The following is a 13,654-nucleotide window of genomic DNA, read 5'->3' as shown; positions in this document are numbered from 1 at the left end:
CAAAATTCCCTCTTCAGTTGTCTTTATGTTCCATGTTTCGGCACCATACACCATTGCTGATCTTACAGAGGCTTTATAAATCCTACCCTTTATTCCCAATGAGAACCTTCTGCCACACAGTACCATGGCCAGCTCATTGAACTTAGACCATCCAACCATACTTCTCCATGCCACCGCAATTTCACAACCGCCTCCACTATTAAGTGTATCACCAAGATAACAAAAACGGTCCACTCTTGATTATTGATATATAGCGCCGCCGTGCGGAAGGGCTAAAATTGCTCTCCGTGTACCCACAATGCATTTCAAACGATGTTCCACTATATTGGGACGCTGCTCTATCTTCTGCTATTTATTATCTTTGGTTTTATCCAAATACAGTATTGTATGAAAACACTATTCATAAGCTTACCAATGTTTTGCCATCACATGTTTGTATTTTATTGCAACATTGAATAGAATTAAAAATAGACACTATTTGAAGACTTTTACACATCCAGTTCTTAAAATTTCTATCACATTGTTAGTATTATTCCCGGGAGGGCACTTGTGAACAATGGACCTTTCCTTGTCAATGAAACTTAACTGACCGATTACACTACTAAAACAAATTTGTATCTTTTTGGATTGTACTTATTTAGGCATTTAAATGCATAATGTGTACCGAAATATTACTAAAGTGCCGCACCCCCCAACCAAATTAAGGTTGATATTCGATAGCATTATTTGTACACATACCTGGTGTACAAAATTAAGTTATATTTGTAGGACAAATTCAATAAACACTATTAAATTACATTCTTTTTTAACAAGTTATAGAGTTCTTTAATTGTCAGTACTGTAGTCCAAAACCACCAATAATATATTAACACTTGTTCTATTTAAAAAAATAATTATAATTAATGCGGTTTAACATCAAATTAAATCTGTTCCCATGGAGGTCCATGTTTTTACCTATAATTTATCCTCAATCACCACATGTTCTCTTCACCTGCATATAACATTTAAAGACAAGAAATCCTAAAGTTTTGAAAACACTGCTTTTTCCTTCTGTAGTGCTGCTATTGCTGATTTCTGGACATCCTCTGACTGCAACATTGCTGAACTCCATGAAGCCTGTAGGAAATATTATATATTCACATAATTATTATATACTGACTACATAGATTCCAGGCATTTGATGGGTTAAAAGCCAGGCAATAGTTCCATATAAAAATATTTGGATATAATTTTATTTTGAGGAAAAACATTAATCTACAGGTAATGTAAAAAAGTATAGAGTGTCTGCCTGTGGATGTCATCACACAAAAACATGAACTGTACTAGCAGCATGGAGCAGTACATTTGAAGTGATAGCACCGGGGGAAATTAACCCCTCTCCTGGCAAAAGTAACCCCTCTCCTGGCAGACAGGCCGACGCCAGGATGAGGCTGTCAGACCAAAAAGTATTAATTTGCATCCAAATAACATTATTTTGAGTACCAACTGACCCATGGACCATTACCAGGAATTTTTCCAGGACCATGACCGAGGCTGTAGTTGGACCTTCGCTTTGGACCCCAATCAGCAAATTCCTGGAGAAACCACTGCATTTGAAGCAATATTGACTTGCCAAATTTGGCATAAAGAGATACTGTAGTTGTATGGATGACGGTTTCAGCTGTTTATGTACATACCATGCTATCAAGTCCTTCTTTGACTGTTCTATCTCTTGAGTAGTTCATGTTGATCTTTGTCCCTTGTACAGCCACGGGGCTCTTTGACGCTACAGTTTCCGCAACCGTCAGAGCCTCCTTCAACATCTCTTCCTTTTCAGCAAATATTCGACTGAAATTCACACAAAATATAAGGATTTATACAACGCTGTTGCTTTAATTGCAATATTGTACCACTTTCCTCTATGGTTGTAGCATATGATCTAAGCATGTAGGTGTCACCAATAATAGTTACCTTACAAATCCAAATTCTTTGGCCTCTTCAGGAAAGAACTGGCGTGCAGTTAACGCAAGCTCCCTAACCCAGCTATGGCTTCCTACAATCTTAGGCATCCACTGTAAAGTACCAACATCTGCGGCTAAGCCTATATCAACTTCCTAAAGTAAAAGTCAATAAATTCGATGAAAGAATAAGGAAAACTTAAAAAAAAAAAAAATTTTTCCCAACAAACGAAAGCAATAACCCCTACAACTCTGTGTATTCTGTTACTGTATAACTAATGTTTTTTACTCTTAATTTATAGTATCTGTTGCGATACAATAAGCTGCTCAATTATTGCAAGCCAATAACAAATTTTAAGGTTCTGTACTAATTTATGGGCCGAGCGCCAATGCAAAATAATACAAACCTTAATCTGAAACCAGGCATCAGAAGTGCAATATCTCATGTCACATGCTGATATCATATCAATACCAGCCCCAACGCAAGCCCCATGTACTGCAGCAATCACTGGCTTGGGACACTAAAGAAAATCAAAGACAAACTGTTAAACTTAATCTAATCATATTTATTTATATAGCGCCTTTCTTTGCAGATACGAAGCGCTTCTGGCCCTGGTCATTGGGTCCACATGCTAAGTGTTGCTGCTGTATTCAGCGCAGGAGCAAGCACCCCACCAGGTACCCATTTATACTCCTGGGTGGAGAGAAGCAATGCAGATAAAGTGTCTTGCTCAAGGACACAAACGAAATGCACAGCGAGGGAATGAAACCCAGACCTCGAGGTTGGGAAACCTTTCACGCTGCCCCAAACCGCTTCTCTAGGATAATATTTGGGAAGGGGTGGGGAGGGGATTAATAATAATAATAATAATAATAATAAGGTTTTGGAGATAAGACAAAACTAAGTCATGTAGACATTTAAAAGTAATGAGGAGAACTATAAATTTGAGACAGTCAGAAACGGTAAGCCAATGGAGTTGTTGGAAAAGAGGTGTGACATTGTCAAATTTGGGGGCTTGTAAGATGATTTTGGCAGCCCTGTTCTGAAGTGATTGTGGACGTCAGATATCTATAGCGAATATATAGTGAATTAGCATAATCAAGTCGTGAGATGACAAGAGACCTGGTCACATGGTGACATGTAGATTCATTGATATATTTTTGGATGTGTGATATGTTTTAAGATGATAATTAACAGACTGACATGTGGATGCTTGACATGGTCATTCTTTTGTCAGAGATGATGCCAAGGTTTCTTACGTTTTGAGATGGTCTAATTGAAATATTATTCCCAAGATTAAGCTCAACATTAGACAATTTACTCAACTGAGCACAACTTAATAAAATGAAGAACTTTTTGTCATTGTTAAGGACATCCAATAGTGAACATCCTGAACACAGTTTGAGAGACAAGGGAGGGTTCTAGTAACATCCTTTTGAAGATCATCAGCAAACATATGAAACTGAATACCAACATGGCAACTAATTTACTACATTTATCAAATCACCTACATTTTCTATATTTAAAAAAGTTTTCTGCATCTCCATAACTGAATTTCTGACGGTAAAAGCTGTACGCCCTACATCGACATCATCATCTCTTGATAAAAGTTCTGCATGGTCCATTAAATCCAGACCTGAAAATTAATTAAAAGTTTATATTGTTTTCATTTCATTTACTTAGTCCACAGAACAATAAAACTGACAAACACAAGTTGACAGTAACAAAGAAACCATCAGAGCATCTGCATCATCAACCTCAACCAAATCTGCCATCACCGACCTAGTTATGTCCTAGGTTCTAAGCTAAAATTTGGATGACTACTCAGTGAATACTATGGTCCATGACTTCATCAGCGTGACTGATTAAAAGTTGGCTAATACAGATCAGATAATTATATTAGTATACAATTATACAAAAAAAACCCCAAAAAACAAATGCCAACTGTTTATTGTATATAATTATCTGTTTTACTGTCTAATTCTGCATTTTTGCATCATTATTTATATAATACATATATATATATATATATACTTATATACATATATATAATATATATTTGAAAGCTGTCTCTTATACACATCTAGATGTGTATAAGAGACAGTATATATATACTGTAGATAATATCCATCAAAGCTATTAGGGAGTTACCTGAAGTAAAAGCTTTTCCCGCACCAGAGAGGATAACAACTCTGCATTCTGGATCTGTAGCTAAAACTCCAAAGCATTCTCTAAATTCTCTTTAAAAATAATATATATTTAATAAAGCTTTAGTATCTTATTAAAAATAATATTAAATAATATATTGTTCATTACTAAAGTATCTCTTGTATAATGTATAACAACTGACTTTTGTTAACTCTTATACAATGAAAAAAATTGAATTTAATTAAATTTTATCAGAAGACTGATATATACATTTTCAGAGCCACATTTAATGAGGTATCATAATAACATTTTTTTTCATAATTTTACAAGAATAAAAAAGGTACTACAGGTCAGGGGTCAACAGTGTCTATATTACTTTCTGGTAAATAAAAAAATGATGATCAGAAAATAACTAAAATCATCATTTATTATGTACTCTTCTTTAAAGTTGTCACGACAACTTAGGCCCCCTGTCGAGGAAATCCTGCCACCATCAGCCTGTGTTTTGGACGAAATATCTTGTTGATGTGTACGATCAATGTACTACTCCGAGACAGTGGAAACTGCACTCACTTCCAAAATATTCTGTTCATTGCATTTCTTTTCTCTGGTCTGTTAAGTTCAACTTGGTAAACAAAATCAGAAGGTTTTGTAACCAACAATGTATTGTACTTGTAATTTTCTAGGGTTGACATTTTCCTCGTCATGCTGATCAAAGCTGGTTGTACAGCTGACTCTGAAATGAGATAGATTCATAATATGTACTATTAATGTAAATATTTTTTATGGTTCAACTGAAAACAGGAATTACAACAAATTCCTTAAAAATTACCTTTCTATATTTGTATATAGGCCCTCAATTGGAATAGATAATTTTTATTTTAAAAAGTGCTTTGTTTCTTGAACGTGTGTATTAAGTAGTAACAACAATTAGTTATTCGATCCTTTTAAAATAAGCTATTTATTGTTTAATACTGTATTGATATTTAATTTTTTATACTTTAGTTTATGTGAGACTGCAACAGTGTATCTATTTACAGCAGAAGTACAAGTGTGCACTTTAGTCTTTAGTTCTCCACCCTAACCCTACAATTAAGATAGCAAGATGGGAGTTGAGTACAATCACCGAAGTACAATCTATTCATTACTTCATTCTTGAGATAATAGTAGTTTGGTTGCTGGTAGGTAATCACAGCAGTAACTCATTCAGCAGAGTGAGCAGTACTACTCGTCTACTACTACTAGCTTCTCGCGTGTTCTGCCTTACTAAAGTACTGTGCAAAAAAAACCAAAAACTCACTTTTGAGGGCCTCGGCCTAACCATCGAAGTAACTAGCCTAGCCTACTAGGCAGGCCGCCCCGACCGAGTCCAGACGAGGCACCATCATTTTCATAACTCCCGCCCACACCAGGCCTAGCCTAGCTAGGGTAGGCCTAGGTTATTATTATAATGTAGTGACAGTACAAGGACCTGCCTAGACCAAGAGAATTATGACTTAATTTACATACATCAACATTTCAATTTTCTTTCTTACGTTTGAGAACACGAAAAATACCAGAAAGTGAACACAAAGACATGATCTAAAAGTCAGCACTATCAAGCAAGCTCCTCGAACTCTCTCCACTCTCTCCAAAACGACCCTCGATGGTGGGGCTAAGTGAATGTCAAAGGTTAATATACAACAGAAACCACACACCAACAAGGGCATACATCATGCAGCTGACTTGGAATATAATGTACGTTTCGAATTGAATTTTACTATATTTTCAGGCAACGCATATTAAAATGGCACCATCGAATGAATCCCACAAAACATTTGCTACTGTAGGTATTGTTGTAACCCTTACCTTGTATCTCATCCGACGTCGATTTCGTGGAGCAACCTGCAAAAGTTTAGCTCTGATGCAAGGGAAGACCGTCATCATCACGGGTGCCAACACAGGGATCGGACGGGAGACAGCCCTGTCCCTGGCTGTCCGAGAGGCTAGGGTTATTCTAGCCTGCCGCGATGTTCAGAAAGGAGAAAATGCAGCTAAATATATTCGAAAGAATACCCCTGATGGAGAGGTTGTTGTCAAAAAACTCGACCTAGCTTCAATGAAATCAATCCGAGAGTTTGCAGAAGATATTATTAAAGCAGAAAAAAGATTAGACGTTCTTATAAATAACGCTGGTATTTTTCAACCACCTCTCCAGCATACTGAAGATGGGTTCGAGCTTCAGTTCGGGGTAAACCATTTGGGGCACTTTCTATTAACAAATTTACTACTGGATTCATTAAAACAAACTGAAATGAGCCGTATTGTGATTGTGTCATCGTCGCTCCATAAACGTGGACGTATCAATTTTGACGACCTCAACAGCGAAAAACATTACCACAAAGGTGAAGCGTACAACAATAGTAAACTAGCAAATGTAATGTTTGCCAGGGAACTACACAGACGTCTCGCTGGTTCCAATGTATCTGTCTATTGCCTTCATCCTGGAGTGGTTAACACTAACTTGGGTCGTTACTTTCCATGGTGGTTACATATTATTTTCACACCATTGAAATGGTTGTTTTTTAAAACTGCAACACAAGGTGCTCAAACTACTATCCAATGTGCTGTTGCTGGGGAGCTGACAGGTGTAAGTGGCCATTACTATGGTAACTGTAAAGAGGAACCATGGGATAAAGCAGCACTGGATGATGATGCTGCCAAGAAGCTTTGGGAAGTCAGTGAACAAATGACAAAATTGTAATTTAAAAAACTGTTTTGTTTGCTTTTTAATAGTAAAAAGTTTGATTTTCTATCATGAGCACTCTAAATCAAACAGATGAATATAACTAACTGTAGTTTCATTCATTTCTTTATTCAGTCAAAATCAACATACAAATCATGGAATTTTCATAGGATTGAAAAAAGTAAAAACGGACTTCGCAAAGTTGCATAAAATCAAGAACAATTTAGAACAAATGCACATTGATTGAGAATTGAAGGAGAACATTATAAGGGATGAGATGCATCATCATTAGTCACAAGTATCCTGTAATGAATCCTGCAAAACTGATAAAATTCTAATTATAAAATATTACATTGGTTTCTATTGTTAAAGGGCAGTAAATAATTGATGAATCCCAATAATGTGTATTATGAAGTTCTGTTCATTGTGTTTACAGCCCACTTTTACATGTACAGCCTCTATAAACCTTAAGAAAATCATAGTGTAATCTGTTTAATTCCCACTACAATATGCTGGCCCCTTGACCAGTCGTTATGCCACTGCTGCGCACCCCGTTGGTCTTAACTCATTGCACAGTTAATAAGCAGCAATATAATACACACGTAGGCCTGTTAATAAAATATAAATATAATTATACTAATATCAATAACAAATATTTATATAAACTTTACTGATTAGTTTAAACAAAAAGAAGAGAAAAGGCAAGAAAAGAAAAGGAGCAAAGAAGGAAATGTACACAAAAGAAGGAAATTTAATATCGAAAAGAGGGGAAAGAGAGAACTTAATAAAAAAAAAAAGGAATTAATAGATAGGGAAAAAAAAAATAGCAGTAGCCACCTTTATTTTCAATCGTCTCTTTTTTTCAATCATTTTCTGTTTTATACACATCTCTATATTTCTCCAACACAGTGCACAGGCTCAGTCCACTACGTAAAGTGTAATTGTCTTACATTCGCAGATAGAATAGATATAAACTCAGGAGTATTCACTTATTTACAACCGTTACAATTTTTATTTTTCTTTAAATAAATTTCTCAAAGATGGATGTTTAATCTATGAATCAATAGTGAAGCACATCACATCAGTAATTGCCTCTTTATTTACAATTATATTTCTTTTTTCAAAGCCATGCCACACATGGGTACGGAAAGCCCAATTGCGGCCGGCAATCCATCATGTATTAATGATGCTCAACATCCACAATCTTCGCTCACTCTATCATGAAAATTATGAATATCATCTATTTACAATTACATTTTTTTTGGTTTTTTTTTACATAAAATCCACCCCTTAAGTACCAACGTCTGTACTAATTTCTTATGAACGTACGATCACTCCATCATGAATTAGGAACATCACATTATGAATATTCATACATTTACATTTTTTGGGTGGGGAGGGGGTTGGGGGTTCTGTTTAAATAAAATTACGCCCCCTTGCGTTCACATGTTTCCATATGAATTTCTTATGTACAAGCGTTTAAACCGTGATATCATGAAATACATGTGACCTCATAACGTTTTTTTTTGTTTCGTCTTGTGTGGGAGCATTCCGCCTTTATTTCAAGTAGGCCTATGTAATTCTATAATTAACACACAATTTTCCGACATATTTAATTTTTTCTCCGACCAGGTGTGATGGGGCTAAGCTTCCCCCATCCTGGGGGAGGGGAGAGGTTGACCCCCTTGTCGGGGAGCTTAGACCCTTGGCGTCGCCCCTGCAGGGAAAGGAAAAGAAAAACTAAATAGGAAAAAAAAATATCTGTTTAGGTTTATTATTACAACGCATGCACAGGCCTATTCATTATTGCCATTTACATAAACGATTTGTAGTTCGGTAAATTGCCAACCACTAATTAAGGCCTACAATTAACAGGATAGTAATGTCACAGCATCTTTAACATTAGTGTATACCAGTAAGTGAGTGTAATGTTACGTTATTATGACATTGTGCATTATACAGGGTACCAAGAGAAGTAGGGATCGAATGGATTTAAATCAAAACCACACCATGTCCAACACTACACTATATCTCGCATTTATTGCAATCCAAAGCTCTGGCCCGGCTCATTGAAGTCATAAACAGGACCTATTTCTCGAGTAAGTTATGTGCAGTACATTATTGATCGCTTATTATTTGTGTCATTCAGGTATGGTTCAGACATATCTGACAATCAGATGATATGATAGTTTTAATCAAAATAGCTCTAAACCAATTCAAGGTACAAATTAGAAAGTACAGTGTTATCTTGACGATTGAAGATAACAATGCATTTCGAAACTTCGAGATATATTCTCAGCAAAACACAATTATCCATATGGTACTGTAGGCCGCAAACAGTTATTAGAAGGATACTAGAAAAATACTGGAAAATAAATATATAAAATAAAGGACTATTTGACACATTTTTAAATTATCGAAGAAAATCAGGGGTGGGCGGCGGCCACCGACCCCCTCCTCGTTGGGGAGAAATACGTCGGGAAGGAAATAATTATACTGTATAGATGTATTTTTTTACATTATTATCATCAGTAACGTCTTGCGACAGAACGCTCTTCACTATTTCGAGCCATTTGTTTCTGTCATGGGCAGGATGGTTTTATTTTTTTTCTATTGCGTCATGTTCGATTTTGGTCGCCTTATTTTTCTGTGCTTCTTTTATCGCGATTTGCCGGTGCTTCATCGGGTAGTCGTACTAAGTGTCCATCCATTTTAACCGACGTCCTTTAATTGTATAACTCCAGTTTTTTTTTTGTTTATGTGATTTAATATCAATATTTTGTTCGAGTGTCTTTGTGAATGTCCCGAGTTCACATTGTAAAGAAAAATACTTCTACATACCGGTACGCATTAAATAATTTTAGCTTTCGAGTACGTTTTTCATTTTGTTATGCAGCAGAAGCTACGGTACTTTTCTTCTTTTAATATATTGACAGGTACTTCTAAAATATTTACATCTTTTCAACTGGGCATTATCTTTTCTGGTTATATTGATTGTTCCGTTGTTTCATTATGTTAAGATTAAACTTCTTTAGTTGATCAGGTAGTTTACAATAGACTCAAATTTGATTAAATACCGTAAGCCTTTGAAGCGACGACGATGATGATGATGATGAAACCCACAAATTGTTAGTTTTCGGGGAATTTTTCGCCTGGATCACTTGCGAGAGATTTTGAGCGACGCCCAACCACGCCCACTTACGCTCTCGTCGGAGACAGCGCCCCACCCTGTCGGGCAAAGGCTGCCTGGAGCCACGCCCCTGAAGGAAATTTTATATTTCTTTTTCACATTCCCCATCTACGTCGACAGTACCATAACACATTAAAAAGGATATACCGGTATGCGGTAGGGAATTCTCCCGAAATTCTGTATTTCAATATTTTCAGAATTCAAGTACAGTATTTTTGAATATTAAAACAAAATATTTTAGACACGGGTCTATCGGTGAAAAATGATTTATGAATATTTGCGGATCCGTGGTGGGGGAGCGATTTTCAAAAAAAAAATATTCTGGCTGAATGGGCGCGGCTCCGTTTGGATTAACTGAGCTCAGATGTAATGTGATAAAATTGTTACTTGTTTCTCCATATTTACTTGAAAATTAAAAATGTATGTTGATTAAGAAAAAGTATCATAACAGAAAAACCTTCTCAATTACTATAATTTGATATCCCTTTTGGAAATCGAAGAATCCATCTTTAGAACAGTACACACACCACACACACACACACGCACGCACGTCACGCAGAGAGGATTGTCGCGTGTACGCGCGACAGCTTGAGTAACGTTCTTCCTCTTTTTTATGACGAAATCTTGACTTCGGACAGCCATGGCGCCTAGCCTAGGGCTTTAGAATAAATTATATGTTATTATTTATAGGTACTGTTACCGAAATTCATGTTTTTTTTTAAACTTTTGATAATGATCCGCTGATAATATATCTCATCAATTAACACGTGAGTAAACCTTGTATCACTAAGCCGTGCCTTGCTTAAAGTATTTTATTTGGCCTCTACTTTTTAGGCCTCCTAGTAAGTAGTAGTAGTAGTAGTAGAGAGTCCAGGGTAGGCATACCGAGCCATGCCTAGGCCCTAGGGCGTAGGGTCCTGATTAGGCCTACCTAACCTAATATTCTTTACCTCCTTGTCTTTGTGCACCTAGGCCTACTTTATTTCTCTTATATTATTTATTACTGATAAATGCATTCGTTCAAAATAATCATAAAAACGAGAGTTCACAACATGGCATGACTCAACGAGAGTTCACAACATGATCATGATGAACAATCCTGACTCACGCTTATTATTAAATCTAAAACATTTTACTGATGGTAACAATCACAATTTCGATACTAGAGAAAAAAATAATCTTAAACCTCCATTTCGCAAATTAACGTGTACCATACACAGTTGCTGTTTCTGGTGCTCCTATTTCAAGAATCACGTGTTCAAAGAGTTATATAAATCAAATTTATTAAATAATTACATTTCGTAGATAATTTAATTGTTTCAATTTCCCCTTGCCCCTACCGACTACATTTCAGACTATTGTTATTATTATTATTATGGATTATTATTATTATAAATGGATTTAGTTACAATATCGTGCTCGTAAATATTATTATTAGTAAATGCTCGGATATTGATTCCGATAGGCTTGTTGGTTACCATAGTGTTTTAGAATAAAATCTAATATTTATTTCTATGATATACCAGTAGTTATTAACTTCCACTTGAAAATTAAAACGATAGCAAATATATGCTTTAGCTTCCAGATCAAGGTACCGTAAATCAAGGTAAATCATTGGCTAGAAAAAAAAATTGTGTTTTTTAAAATAAATTCCCTGTTCATTTGGATTTTGGTAACTTATTTTTCGCAGTCCTAATTAATTTAGTATGCTGGTCGTCCTTGAAATGTTACGTACATAATAAACTAGGCTCTAATATTTTCTGAAGTAATAATTTGACATTATTCATTACCATGGAGTGACTTTTAATCACGTAACAGCGGTAACCCGGTCCCCTCTTCTAACATGCTGACTTGACTTAGTCAGGATCCCTGGTCATTAATATTTACGATTATAACACGTCCCCCCACCCCCTTTTTTTTTATGGCGAAAGAACTTGATAGAGGGAAATGATTCCAAATATATCCGTTGGATGGAGAATAATGTCTGCCGTGTTATTGGCATATTAGGTCTATGAATAATTGAGAACTCGTATATTGACAGATTTTCTGCGATTAAGGAATTCTTACTTGTGAATACTACTGTATACAGTAATGATAGAAAAAAAAACCATGAATATTCACCATATGTGTGTTAAAGATATTCCGTCTTGTGTTGAGCTAAAATCAATTTTGAATAACTTTCTTTGTTTATTCATGGGCCTATTAATAGATCCATGGTTTATTCAAGGAAGTAATTTGCTTTCAAGAAAATGTTACCTATGTTTTGCAGAGCGTCGAGTTGGGGTTGGTAAGCTCGGTATATATGAGGCGCCAGGTGTACTTTCATTATTTTAAAAATTTATATAGGCCCTACATATAATTTTTGTCGGTGAAGTGATTCTTGAACGAGATAACGAAAGCTCTCTAACGACTCAAGTTACTCCATGACCGTTTTCATATCGTTTATAACAATTTTTGTCTAATTTTAAATACATTTTCAACTGAATTCATGCTAATTCGTTATCACGCATAGACAAATTTATGATCACACACGTACCGTACGTGTTTCTGCAAAATACGTGTTTCATCCAAAATCACTTTGAAATGCGGGACCGCCCCGCACGATGCAAGACAGTTGGTAAGTATGAGTGACTGACGTGTTATAAGTGGGCTTTAGTAATTGACAACTCAACGATGTCAAATAAAAAGACCATCACACCCGAGTTATTTTTCATTCAATCGGCACATCAAAAACCCATGTGTTGCCGCATCGCATTATCAATTTACTGTACCTTACGTGCTTTATTGGGTGTATTTCGTGTGGTTAAGACGGTCAGAGAGTTTCCTGACTAGCAAAAGTTCAATGACCCATTTGACAAAACATGCAGTTTACAACTAGAGGCTACGCCAGCAATGAAATGATTATGAATCATCAAATTACGTTCTCGATTTTTATCAGTGCGAGAGAGAAAAGGGAACTCGGGACTCATTCCTGTAACGTCGGCAGTGAGACGTACTCGACAGTCAAGTTTTCGCGCAGTTGGTCACTTTTATACCTCCATGGTCGTATGGAGTCCGACATAAGTCGGTATCAAATATAATCTACACCACTCCATCATGCAATCTTTGATTTGAATGAAAGCGACAATTTTGGAGGTGAAGTTGGAGTCAAACTTAATTTCGGTAAGGATGTCAGATGTCTTATATAAATATCCAAGATCAAACTATTTTCGTACTAAATTAACTCGCTTCTCACAGAAGTGGTACATAGGCCTATTTTGAGATTTTCCCCTTCAATTAAGAGCACTGCAGGGTAATTAAAACTTAAAATGTCTATTCAGGGTATCATTATTATGAAATGTAATTTTCGACGCGCTGTTCTGTTTTTTTGACATAATAAGATTTTATGTTACAATACGTCCCTAGACTTATCTGGCTTAGTTTCCATGTATTTTAGTGACACTGCATGAGGCTAGGCTATGTGGTATCGTGCAATTTACTGCTGGTACTGGGTACCGTTTTCAGTTGAAGTAATGATTTCTTTGTGTAAAGAAATCGTTACTATATGCAGATAAGTCACATACAGTCAAGTTTCTGTGGTGTTGGAGATGAGGGGTGTTAGACAAAGGTTTATATTTCTTTATAATGGATTCTAGAATAGTAGGTGAAATGGG

At 35.9% G+C, this 13,654-nt stretch overlaps 3 protein-coding genes across 4 annotated transcripts in view; 2 read left to right on the top strand and 1 right to left on the bottom strand.

The window, feature by feature from the left end:
- Nucleotides 1-415: 415 nt before the first annotated feature.
- Nucleotides 416-5,757, bottom strand: LOC117123938 (delta(3,5)-Delta(2,4)-dienoyl-CoA isomerase, mitochondrial-like). The gene is made up of 8 exons (XM_033270034.1): nucleotides 5,622-5,757; nucleotides 4,660-4,822; nucleotides 4,090-4,178; nucleotides 3,450-3,574; nucleotides 2,345-2,458; nucleotides 1,951-2,093; nucleotides 1,677-1,827; nucleotides 416-1,116 (listed from the first exon to the last, which is right to left on the bottom strand). Exons 1-8 carry the CDS (start codon nucleotides 5,662-5,664, stop codon nucleotides 1,021-1,023), a joined length of 924 nt encoding a protein of 307 aa, XP_033125925.1. The 5' UTR covers nucleotides 5,665-5,757; the 3' UTR covers nucleotides 416-1,020.
- Nucleotides 5,758-5,841: 84 nt separating this feature from the next.
- LOC117123936 (retinol dehydrogenase 14-like) lies at nucleotides 5,842-7,212 on the top strand. Its single transcript, XM_033270033.1, has one exon. The coding sequence runs from the start codon at nucleotides 5,873-5,875 to the stop codon at nucleotides 6,827-6,829; it is 957 nt and encodes a 318-aa protein (XP_033125924.1). The 5' UTR covers nucleotides 5,842-5,872; the 3' UTR covers nucleotides 6,830-7,212.
- A 1,548-nt stretch (nucleotides 7,213-8,760) lies between these two features.
- LOC117123929 (retinol dehydrogenase 12-like) overlaps nucleotides 8,761-13,654 on the top strand; it is a 12,763-nt gene continuing 7,869 nt past the window's right edge. The window contains exon 1 of one of the 2 annotated variants that reach the window (XM_033270013.1): nucleotides 8,761-8,910. The gene's annotated coding sequence lies outside the window, so the exon portion shown is untranslated. Of the gene's footprint in view, nucleotides 8,911-12,800; nucleotides 13,164-13,654 lie in introns of those variants that run through there. The other variant, XM_033270014.1, reaches the window with a different exon arrangement.

This window comes from Anneissia japonica, unplaced genomic scaffold, assembly GCF_011630105.1.
Source record: "Anneissia japonica isolate Jap-2015-1 unplaced genomic scaffold, ASM1163010v1 scaffold287736_len1891122_cov214, whole genome shotgun sequence".
NCBI lineage: Eukaryota > Metazoa > Echinodermata > Crinoidea > Comatulida > Comatulidae > Anneissia > Anneissia japonica.
This window is presented reverse-complemented; position numbering and strand designations above follow the sequence as displayed.

Excerpts from the sequence above, each read along its gene's own strand:
- LOC117123938 (XM_033270034.1), bottom strand. The coding sequence starts at position 5,664 with ATGTCTTTGTGTTCACTTTCTGGTATTTTTCGTGTTCTCAAAC. Across the intron at positions 4,179-4,659 it reads ATGAACAGAATATTTTGGAA|AGAATTTAGAGAATGCTTTG; the intron begins GTGAGTGCAGTT and ends TTATTTTTAAAG. Across the intron at positions 1,117-1,676 it reads AAGAAGGACTTGATAGCATG|GCTTCATGGAGTTCAGCAAT; the intron begins GTATGTACATAA and ends TATTTCCTACAG.
- LOC117123936 (XM_033270033.1), top strand. The coding sequence starts at position 5,873 with ATGGCACCATCGAATGAATCCCACAAAACATTTGCTACTGTAGGTATT.